Source organism: Sipha flava, unplaced genomic scaffold (genome assembly GCF_003268045.1).
Source record: "Sipha flava isolate LNK unplaced genomic scaffold, YSA_version1 79_pilon_pilon, whole genome shotgun sequence".
Lineage (NCBI taxonomy): Eukaryota > Metazoa > Arthropoda > Insecta > Hemiptera > Aphididae > Sipha > Sipha flava.
In genome coordinates, this window is record NW_020273620.1 from 2,027,088 (window position 1) to 2,039,707 (window position 12,620).

The 12,620-nt window shown below is 27.4% G+C and overlaps 1 protein-coding gene across 1 annotated transcript in view; it reads left to right on the plus strand.

The window, feature by feature from the left end:
• The window catches only part of LOC112692919 (neurexin-1), a gene marked incomplete in the record, with an annotated part of 248,142 nt that overhangs the window by 198,694 nt on the left and 36,828 nt on the right, over nucleotides 1–12,620 (plus strand). Inside the window, 3 exon segments of the mRNA XM_025567743.1 lie at nucleotides 6,175–6,338; nucleotides 7,827–7,853; nucleotides 11,422–11,580. Of these exon segments, the coding sequence (XP_025423528.1) occupies nucleotides 6,175–6,338; nucleotides 7,827–7,853; nucleotides 11,422–11,580 (350 nt within the window).

The following is a 12,620-nucleotide window of genomic DNA, read 5'->3' on the forward strand; positions in this document are numbered from 1 at the left end:
TAATTGACACAAACTTTTCTACACTGAATATGTCAAAATAAACTAAAAACTACTTCACTAATATAAACTTTTATTCTGCACTTTTAAATGTGTGTACTCTTGTTGTTATTAGGAACTATATTTGTTTTTGTAATATTTTGTTTAAGAATAACGTAGCAATAGAGTAAAATAAAAATATCGAATCCCCATTCATAAGAGTAATAATTTTTAATAATAACCATAATCGATATAAAACAACAAGATTATTTAAGTGTTTTCAAATGTAATCTAACACCAGAGTGATAAACGACTTTTGGAAATATTAAAAAAGTTTCATATCAAATTATCTGTTTTTCTGTATTTTATTATATCTAATATCAAGGTTTTTCATAGAATATTATTTTAAGTTTGAGAAACTTAAAATGAGGAGGTATAGTTGACCTCACTCCCCCTCATTATTTTATATTCATATTATATTAGTATTACCAAATTTATTTATCATAAAATAAAATTACGAATTGAAAATATTTAAAAAAAATAAATAAAAAGTTTGTAAGGATTTTTTATATATTCCACGTTTTATTGTAAAATATGCATTATAAATATATTGTTTAAACATTCTAAGTTACTATTATCACGAAGAAACTATTAATATTAGATCAGTTAACAAGTAATTAATTGATCTAGTATAGTTAAAATAGAATACACAATTTCGTAAAATAAATTAATACAACTTATATAATCGGGATCACTGTAGCTGTGCACGAATCGGCGCCATTTTATAAAATAGCACTGTAACTCCACAAAAGATATTTTTCAAATCATAATAATTAACTAGAAAAAATTGCATGACATATAATTATATTTACGTGTTCATCCTATCTATTTATTTTCATTATATAATTCTGTTATTTTATTTATAAATTCAAAAATATTTTTTTGGTTACATTCAATTATCCTACATTCATTTTTATTAATTATCGAAATATGTGATTTACTCGCGTAGCGAGGTTTATAGGTTCACATACAAAGCATAATCTCATAATGACAGTATCAAGGTTTGTACAAAAACTAGGTTAAGCTTAGATTCCCTTTGGGGCGAAGCTCCATCCCCACGAAAAGTATCACACAGTGGCACTCGAGTTTTTTGAGTGAAGCCGGTAGACGTAGTGAGTGAAGTTATAAAATTTTAAAAAATTTAAGTTTAGTTTATGGTTTATTAATAAATGTGGAGCTCCAGTGTACCAGATATTTCAAACAATTTTATATCATGCGAACTTTTGGTGTTAAAAATATTTTTAAAATAAGTTACATATAATCACGTTCGTATTATCTAAAATAATTATTTGAAAATTTCCAGGAAGATATATGTTTAACGATGTTCGAATAAGCGGGCGGAGATTCAAGAATGAACTATTTGCTTACAATAGGAATCCTTATATTATTTATATATGATTAGGGCTTGGATTTAAATGCATTTAAAACCATACAAATATACTCTAAAAAATAGCCAAAAATGTCCTTAAAAAAATGCATTTTACCACAAAAATGACCTTAAAAATGAAAAAATAACATATTTTTTTTATTTTGGGCATTATTTAATACACTGTTTAATACATTAAAATCACAAACATACATAATAAAAGTACACTGTACACGGACAAATAAAACCGTAGAGTGTGGCTAGTGAATAGTTGAAAACGAACGTGTACGGAGCAAGCATAGAAAAATGACGTGTGAGACAGATTGGTAATCGGTTGCTACTCCAAACGTGATCACGTTGTCCGTGTTGTGGACTATGGGGCAGATTTTTCCAAAGATGGCTATGACTGAGTCGCACGTCGTCGATCAATATCGGAGATCTATAGTTCGTCGTCTTTTTTCTCTTCGATTTCGAAAGAAAAACAATGTGATGATATTAATTTTAGTCCTCGGAAAGTATTATTGACTTCAATCCAATTGGTGAAAGAATGTATAAGGATTGATAGAATAGTGTGTTTTGGAACTTGCCTATAAATGGGTGGTCAGGAGCCCGATTTAGAGTAGGAGGCGTGAGCATATGTCTAAATTTGTTTGTTCCGTGAATAGTTCTTTACATATAGATATAGTTTTGCTTAGTGGATAAGTTGGATCACGAGTTTAGTTTGTAATTTTAAATTTTGAAGATGTGAGCATTTAGAAGTTGAGGATCTGTACTGGAATGTCTTTGCTGCACGTCTGGATTCTTCTGAAGTCGTAGCAAGCACTTATTCGGGATCAAATTTCGGGGGGAGGGGGTTAAAATATTTTAATACATGAACTAAAAATACATAATTAATAATTATATTATAATTTGATTAATAATATTATATACTACAAAATATTATAATATAATAATGTATAGAAAATATAAAAAGTCTAAAAAAATGGATGAATATCTACAATTTTAATTCATAAAACAAAGTCAACTTTACGTGGCATCCTGAAAAATGTATTGATTATTTCTTCAATGTTTATTTGGATACCTCGGTGGACTAATAATAATACTAAACCTGTTAGACAATCTTCACTGCAACTATTCCTCAAATAGGTTTTTAATCGTCTTAAAGTTGAAAAATAACGTTCTGCAGATAAAGTTGACACCGGGAGCGTTGCAAGATATTAAACACCAAATGTTTGGATAAAAGTCCTTCGACGTCTAAAGTATCGATTGCAGATTTAGGAAGTTCATTATCGGGTACCGATTTCCATTTTTCCACTCACACCTTCAGTTCCGATTCAAAAGTTTCATAAGTCGGTAAAAAGCTTTTGTAAAAATCAATGCATTTTTTAACTTCATTGCTACTTGGATTTAATTTAATTGAAAAACTTGGAATCGAATTTTGCAAACCAGAAATAATGTAATTGTGTTTAATAAATCTTTCAATTAATTGACTTTTGAAGTAGTCTAAAAATGGCAAAAAAGTTGATCTCCTATAGTACTGTTCTGATGAATCTGCCGGAATATTGTTACGGTAGGTAGATTGCCTAATTAGTCGTGGCGTTTTAACCGTTTCATCTACTAACCTTAATACATTTTCGACAGCTAAAAATAATTTGTGGAATTCTTCCTCACTATTTTCATGAATTGAATTAATAACTTGAACACAATTATTGACATATTCACAACTTCAATAATTGGAACTAGTTTAGCACGATTTTCCAAAACTATGTTTTTATATGCTGAATCGATAGCAATAAATATGTTGGGTTTTTTATTATCCTTTATTTTTAAAATTTCATCTGCGCGTATTACAGACAATTTATGGTATTCTGCATTAGAATGTAATATAAAACATTCCAAAGCATCTTTCCATTTAATAAAAGTTTTACTTACTAAAACACCCACTTTTTGATTTGAACCTTTTCCGGTGCACTCATTAGAAAATAAAACACATACTTTACATAATGCTCCTTCTAATTGTTTTGAATAAACTAACCAATAAAACCGTGTTAACCAAGTTAGGTAAGATATTTGGAATTTTAATTTTCTTTTTGACACTATTAAAAAATTATAATTTGAAGAAAAAAAACCATGGATTTTTTAATAAATCGTACTTAAATGTATCTTCAGTTATTCTAACATCTACATACCGACCAATACCTTGAAGTTCTAGTAAATCTACCATACTTTCTATTGCACTGTTTTCAGTAATAGACGTACACGGAACTTCTTCTGTAGTAATTAATTCTGAATCCAATTCTGTTTGATTGGTTTTCTTATGAAAAAAAATTAAATATTGATGACTGAGATAGCAAATTTCGTTTCATTTTTTAAAAAATGTATAAAATATAATATGACAGTAAAAAAATACACATACACACACTTATTAAGAAATAATAAGAAATAATAATAATAATAGTAAAATCAAATTAAATACACGTTATATTTTATATCATTACTGAACAGTGAATACTTCTGAAAAACAGACTGAACAATAATACTGACGAACACGGGACAATGAAATAACTATAATACTCGTATGATTAAGTCCATCTTCTGACAAAATTGCGATAACATAATATATATAATATAAAAGTCTACGTTTGTCATTTTCTAAAGCAGTTAACGTGTAATGACAAGAGGGAAATTTACAAATACTTAAACTGTAGTTGTAAAATTATACATTTATACATAAAGACGGGTGTAGTTAGTTTTTGTTATATTATAAATATATATTTACTTTAAAAATTTCGGGGGGGGAGGGTTGTTGAACCCATAAGCTTCCCCCTGTATACGGGCCTGTGTTGTAGCCATGTTTGTGGAGTCGAAGATGGCTAAGTTATGGATATGATAATGTGCATTGGTGGTTGTGTTCAGAGTGAGTTTTGGACAGCTTCGATTTTTTCCAATTAATGTGACATATGAAGCCGTCGCTGTGTACAAAAATATTGGTGTATTGGTGTAATTTAAATTTTAAAAATTGTCACGCTGTTAGTAGCTGGAATGAGGTTGTTACGGTTAAGTATTGGAGGACTGTCCGAGCTCATTAAGCATTTTGTATAGGGATTTTAACGTGTATGTTGAAGGAAAGATATTTATCAAGAGTGACGTCCGTGTATTTCACTCTTAATGACCAGTCGAAGTGGGAACCGGAGACATGTTCTGGAATCCTTAGTCACTTATATTTATACTGGTCTCCGTATCGGGGCTTTTTTGTTTCGTGTTTACGTTGTGTTTGACAGTGTAAACCAACACCGTTTGTATTGGCTATCTTATACGCTAGGTGGTTGTTTAAACTGTCATAATTTTGTTTTGTTTGGTTCGTCAACGTAGTATATTCTTTGATGTGTTCTAATTGGTTGTTAACACTGAGAAGGGCCATTTTATTTTACGCCCGAATTATTCAGTAACATGATTTTATTAAATTAAGTAGAAAAGATTAGATATAATTTAAAAAACTCCTTAAACTGTTTCACGAATTTAAATAGACATAAAGATGACAAAAAAAATATATTTTACAAAAATATATCTTACCAAATATTTTGTCTGCCCTAGTCATTGTTGAAATTCGTACATTGCAATTTTATATTTATATTTTTTTGTCTTTTAATAATTTATTTTCAATAGCCAAATATTACACTTAAGTTTTAATTTTTCAAAACTTACAGTCAAAATATAAGTTTTTAAAACCACACATTCCTTTTATTATTAAAATAACACACGATAAATGTGTAGTTGAAATATCACATAGTAAAAGTAAATATGTAAACTAAAATAAAAATAAATAATAATATATAATCCTATAGAATATCATATTTCCGCACTTGATCATTATACCTACGTTATATAAATAATACTTAAACTAAATATATTAAATCAAGAATTTTGAAAGATATAATTTTAGGCTACTCATGAAGTATTAATTTTTAAACAATATCTAAGTGGTTCAACATTTTTTAATGATATAATAAAACAATCACTATAATGTAGTACATAAATATAACACGGGAATTCTTTTTTTTTAAATATTTGATGCGTGGTTATGAATATTTGAATATATATACTCAAACATTTCTAATAATAATGAAAAACAATTAAGGAAGCCTACCAATCATAATTAACTTTTTTTTTTTTTTATGATAAAACATACGGTTTGTAAACAAAAAAGCAATTGAAAAATGTTGTTTTACTGTAAGGAAAAATTATGTCGTAGAAAATCTCGAATCCCATTTCATTTAATTTTAATAAATAATATAATTACTAAATGATCATTAAAAATATTAAAAATAAAAAAAATAAACATAAAATTACTGAAAACTGCACAAAGCTATAGAAACGGAACATTAAGTACATTTTTTTTATATTTTTTTGACATGGTACCAGATGTTTATGGTACATTATTAATAAATAGCATTGGAAATTATTGATAAAACATTTAATCAAAAAAAAAAAAAGATTCCAAGCTGAAGATTATGGATGACTAAAGTTTCCGTTGTTTTCTATTTTCAAATAACGTTCAATTTATAATTAATTATCATAATATGCATAACTCGTTGAAATGTAGTTTAAAGTTCACATATATAGTATATAGTTTTTGGTTCGAATCTATCCATAATAAAGTATATTTTACTTATTATCGATGGCGTGGTTAAATGTGGCTAATAAATCACGGTATAATATACTGAAACAGATATAAATGTTTCGAACACAGTAAAACGTATTGAATGTTTTAGGAGATGGTTCGAGTAATTATTTGAACGTGGGCATTGTTACCGGTGGTATAACAGTAACGATGCGAGTGGGCACTGGTTCATTGGATATGTTTATCAAGCCGAACAGAATACGGTTCGACGACAATCAGTGGCACAAGATATCAGTCACGCGAAAAGTACAAGGGGTAAGCGATTTTAATCCACCGTAATGCTTTTTAGACATTAACTACTACAAACGAACTGCAGTTTGTTCATTCGTCAAAAGTATATAAGTACCTTCTAATTTCGTAAGTGGTTGTCAGCCGAATGATATGACGATGGTGGATATCGGATTAGTATGATAATATCATAAAATGTGTTTTAGTGCGTATTTACTTTTTATTTATTTTATTTTTTTGTTATTCGGTTTTACACTCGGAAAAATGATGTGTTACACACAACTTTATATCATTGTTGCACAATCGGTACGTGAAAAATATCGCTACAGACGTTATTTAAATCGGGTACAATATCGATACAGTGAATCGTAAAAAGTTTTACTTTTGAATTTCGTACGTAACTCGCACAACGTATTGTGAAATACACGACAGACAGATAACGTTGTTATTTATAATTTCAATTAATCCAATACGCGCATTGTTTTATTAAAGAACTTAGCGCAGCATAACGATGATAACTGTATCAACAATAGTCTGAAACTTGGAAAACGCTTCCACGAGCCTGTATAAGTAGCCCGGTATCGCTACCCTAATCTAATCTACACCTTCGTTTCACAACCATAGCGTGTAATACGTGTTACGCTGGTAGGATTCAGGCGATTCGGCCGTAATTCTTGCATAATATTCGTGCGAAATTCATTTACAGATGACTACCCGATTTCGCATATCTATTGTAAATGTTTATCAACGATATTGTAATATACAGTCATCGAGGAATTATAATATTTATATTATACTACAAGATCTGAAACAGTGATTGTGCGAAAATGTTGTCGCTAATGTAACTCTGCTAAAACGTAAACATTTATAAAAACGTCCAATGGTTACGGTAAAATCGTTAAATTTTAACGAATACTTTAAATAAAAAGTGTACTACGCGTTTAAATATTTTATAGACTGACTAATATGTGTATACGTAATGTAAATAGCTGTTAGTTCTGCACATATTTAAATGCGTTTCAAGTACGTGTGCGAGTACTGGTATATGGGTTTCACAAGAATATTGAACATGTATTTATAATCGATGCGTACGTGACAATTTATCATGTCATTAATTTAATTAATCAATTTATTTAGATACCATTATGATTAGTATATTAATAAATATTCTTGAGTGTAGTTTTATGTTAACAACATTAAAACCCCTTTAAAATCTTATAAACTTATGGCTTATAAATATTTTACCAAAATGATTTTAATTAATAATCCGTTGAGTTGTATACACAAGTTTATACGAAATGAAGTTTAATATAACAACTGTACATTATAATTTTGGTCACATTTTTAATATGCATAATTGAATGATTTGTAACAACTTTACCGGCTTAGTAATATAAATGCAGGGTACTAAACAAATTGTGTTCAAACAAATATATACTTAATGAACGTTTAATTACTAAGAAAATTACAGCATCCGATAAAATTATTAATATTCGAATTATATTTTGTTTTCAGATATCAGCTGTCACGAGTTTTTGTAAGGTATGTGTTTCTATATTTTTATTTTCTTAATGTCATTAATAAAGTATTATCTCATAAAAAGTAGAACTTTCATTAATTAATGGACATTTGTTCCATTATCATTTATGTAATCCTTGATGAAATGGTTAAGAGTGAAAAGAAAAGTTTTTTCGAAGTATATTTAAAGTTTAACCATAAGATTAAAACTTACGTGGCTGACTTACAGATTTCTCTGAATATTTTCTATACATTTTGCATTTCGTTACAAAAAAAAATAATAAATAAACAAAAAATATGAATAAATTTTTTATGCATAAACCGCATACTTGTCTTATTGCTATAACATTAATGTTTCCTAATAGATACATAGATGTTAATGACTTGGCGATATTTTAAATTTTTTCAATATAAAGAAAGAAAGAAATGATTTTTCAATACAAAACAAGATTCGTGAATTTTCGTTCATAATTAAAATTATTTACTTATAAGTATACAAATAGGTATTTTTGATTAAGATTTATGTTATTTATGTTGAAAACTGATAAATAATTTTAAAACAATTATTTAATCAATGCATAGATTATTTTCGTATTGATGAAATATAAAATCTTTATAATTGATGTTTCATTAACAATTTTATTTTACCAAAGTATACTCTTAATCTATTTAATATGAATTTAAAAAAACATTCATTATTTGTATTGATTATTTTTTCCGCTTAAAAATTATTACAAGAGTTTGCGCAATGTTTAATAATATTTACGTTGAAATGAACACTTATTGTTTTTCAAACATTAGATTATTAAATTTCATGAAGTCATAATTGAATAAGTGAATAGGGCGATACTCCTAGGTCGGGTAAGGCTACACGTCGAATGAGATTTATGCAGGGATGAGTTTATGGTATTGATGTATTGTATAAACGTGATATACCTGTATATGTATGCTCTTGAAAAAAATGATTCTGAGTGACAGAAGATGGTTGAAGCAGTTTTTATGTTTAACAAAAAATGATAATTTTGTATAAAAAAACAAACAAAAACTTCTTTTGGAAGTTGTACCAAATATAGGAAACAATGATGTTAGCATTCAATAAGAATTGCACGTCCCTACGATGATTATGTTTTGAGTTACAAATAAAACGAAAATGAGATTTTGTTGAAACCAATACCCCGCAATTTTTACCGTATTTCTATAATTTTTTTTGTTACGTGTTTCCAACTATTAATAAAAATGTTTGGAAAATTCAAAAAAAATATCTGTTTCATAGTACCAGCTAGACAATATCTCTATTGAAAATTGTTTATAGTTTGATGATCAGAACAATCCATCTGCTCAAAATCGTTTATATAGAATCAAAAAAAAAAAAAAATAAAAAAAAAAAATTAGTGCTTGAAAAAATAATATGTTCATTTCTGTTTATCAGTGAACTTCGAATATTGGTTGAAATTTTAAGTTTTTTTGCATTCTGTTTTATTTGAATTTTTTCTAATTATTTGGAAAACTATTAAGAAATTTAAAATGTAACCTCTTAAAATTACTAATTAGAATAAAATGTCCATATATTACTTTGTATGTGATAAACAGTGCACTCTTTCTGGTCAAAATCATCTATACAGACAAAAAAAAAATTAAACATATATACTATGGTAAAACGAATTTAATTTTATCTAAATATAAATATTATAAATATTTTTAATGTAGACAATAGGAAACTGTGTGGTTAACTATTTTTTCAATTATTACAAAATATTAAACCAATATATAATTTTCGATTTGATTGAAAGGAGAAATGTATATACTCGTATATTTTTATGCTTGTAGACATGATTACAAGATAGGTTTGATCATTACAATCATATTAGAGATTTTTGAAATATTGTCTAGTTGGTAGTTTGAAGGGTGTCAACGAAGTGCATTTGAATATCCAATGAAACTAATTGATAAAAAGCTCGAAATTATGTTACATATTTGTAGTTAAGGCTTCAAAATTTACATTACGTTACATACAAGATTTTTCCATAAGATTTTCACTGAAATAAAAAAAATATATATATATACATATATACGAGATATATACTAGGTAGCCTCAATAAAAATTATATAAGAATTACAAAACTAAATTTGAATGAAATTTGGTATTTCAATGAATTTCAATCAAACGGTATGTAATTACGCGTAAACATTCAAAATATCCAATGTTTTGTGAACTATACTAAATTAAATATACTTGAAATAATTGTATATTTTAAAATTATATAATGTCAATATAAAAATATTGAAGTGCTCTCTACAATATAATACATTACACAAAGATTATGCTATCACATAATTTCTTATTTTTTGAAATATTATCTAATAGGTTATTTTTGATATATTATCTCTCTCCGGGTATAATTTTTATATAGTAGATTATTGATAGAACACCCATCGATTTTAGAATAATACACGCCGTTCTGTAGTTGAAATTGGTAGCGCTTTGCGAGGACGTAGTCACTAGACGTCGCTGCAATAATTTACATTAAACTTGTTAAAAACATATTTTCAGCTATAGAAGACTATCGATCGTTTCTATTATTGAAAACAAGTTTTTGCAAACAACTACAGTGAAATTTCTGGTGTGGCTGTATAGAATAGAATGTTTCTATTGTTGTAATTCTTTTTTTATCAAGTTGAATGTTAACGATTACAGCGACAACTAGTGGCTGCGTCCAGGTATGCCCTATCAATTTCAACATTACGCGATGGTGTATGTGTATATTAATAAGTCAATGGTACACCGTTGACTTTTGATCGCTATGCCAATAAAATAAATAAATAAAAAAAATACCCATGTCTATTCATCTATTCTATTCGTAAACAATATAATAATATATAGTCCAATAAAAATCGATAATAAACCAGGTTATCATATTCAATTATTACTTACAGTGTTGATGAAAATATAAATTAAATGCATTTATTATACAAAAGTAATAACTAAAATAAATTACTATTTGCAATTATAACATCTATATATATATATATATATTTGAATTAAACGTACATTAGCTTTTTTATTTTTACATTTAATTTATTGGATTTTAAAATAGAACTTCAAATTTAGCTTTAGAAATGTACATCGTACATTTTGAGAATAATAAACCATATTAAATGTGATTGAAATTCGTAGTTTTGTCACTGGAAAACGTGCAAAGCTGTATAGATGTATTTCCACGAATTCTTCGCATCTCATTTCTATTCTTATGTTTATTACATGATTATTTAAGATTACATTATTACTATTATTATACTTTTTCATTCAATACGTCATTTTAATAATAAAGGTTTGAACTGTAAAGATGACGCAGCAAATAACTCAGCTGAGGTAAGACATGTGAAACGCAAGAAAATTTGTATTCGTGGCAATGGCATTTAATTATGCGCACGAGGTCCACGGTAATAATAATAATAATAATAATAATAATGTCCCGCGCAAATATGATTTATAAGACCTCTTAGAACAACACACCGGAGGTGTGAAGAAAAAAAAAATTGTATATTTATCTTTCTCTCACCAGCTGTTATATATTTACATTATTTATTATAGCTGGCCGTGACAGTGGACGAAGTCTACGGCGAACAAGGAAGCTCGGCGGGTGCGTTTACTTCCTTGCCTCTAGGATATTTATACCTGGGTGGCAGTGAGAACACGGTCGCTCTGCCGGGTACGAAAGCGAGCACGAACTTCGTGGGATGCATTCGAAAAGTAATATTTTCAACAGTAGTTTTAAATAAAATAAATATTTCACGTGATGGAAAATTTAGACAACCTATCACTACAAGCGCTTACGTTAGTACGGAGTAGATATTATAGGTTCTGTGATTATTATTTTAACATATTAATTTTCGCACTGAAAAATTTTTCGAGTTTGAAGTACTTGAAATTACTTATAAAAAGTCTAATTTAAATTAAAAAGTAGAGAAAAAAACGTCGTATGTAATTCTATAAAACCCTTTACAGTCGAGAGAAATAAGATCTCCTAAGAATCAATATTTGTTTTTCTTTACCACTGGTCAAACACTTCACGTTCCGATTTCATTGACATTTAATAAAATCAATGTGTTAATATTTTATTTCTCAGTTCCCAAAAAACGGTTATGATAGTATTTATAGTTTTATTTTAAATGCAGTGCTAATATAGAAATCAAAATATATTTATATCCTTCGCTACAAATCTGCAGTGGACCTTATAAATATATATAATATATATAATAATTTTAATTAATTTAGAATATTTTATTTGTAAACCAGTATTCAGCACTAAGTATTTTTTTAAATTTTTTTTCACTGATTCCAAATATTTTAACCTTTATATCCGAAAAAAATTATTAAACTTGTTTATTATAAAAGACGGACAAAAAAACGTTAAGCATTTTAAATAAATAAAATTAAAATAGTATCTTTTAAGCAAATATATGTGCAAATTATAGGAGTAGCACGTAATCAATGCCAGACTTCAAGTTTAATTTTATACTCTTTACTTTTATTTTGTTACATAATAAAAGCAGCGAATTATTTCCAGAAGAAACGTTATTGAATTTATATAATAACTATTGTTTGTTTTACGATCATCATAATTTCATCTAATCCTTTCATTTTAACTTTACCCGTTATAAACATAATATTTATATACGCTATACATGATGCGTGCATTATATTAATAGCATAAGTTAAATTTGTACCATTTTCTGTAAACCATGAAAACCTTATAAATATATATAAGATATTTTTTTTAATTAAATAAA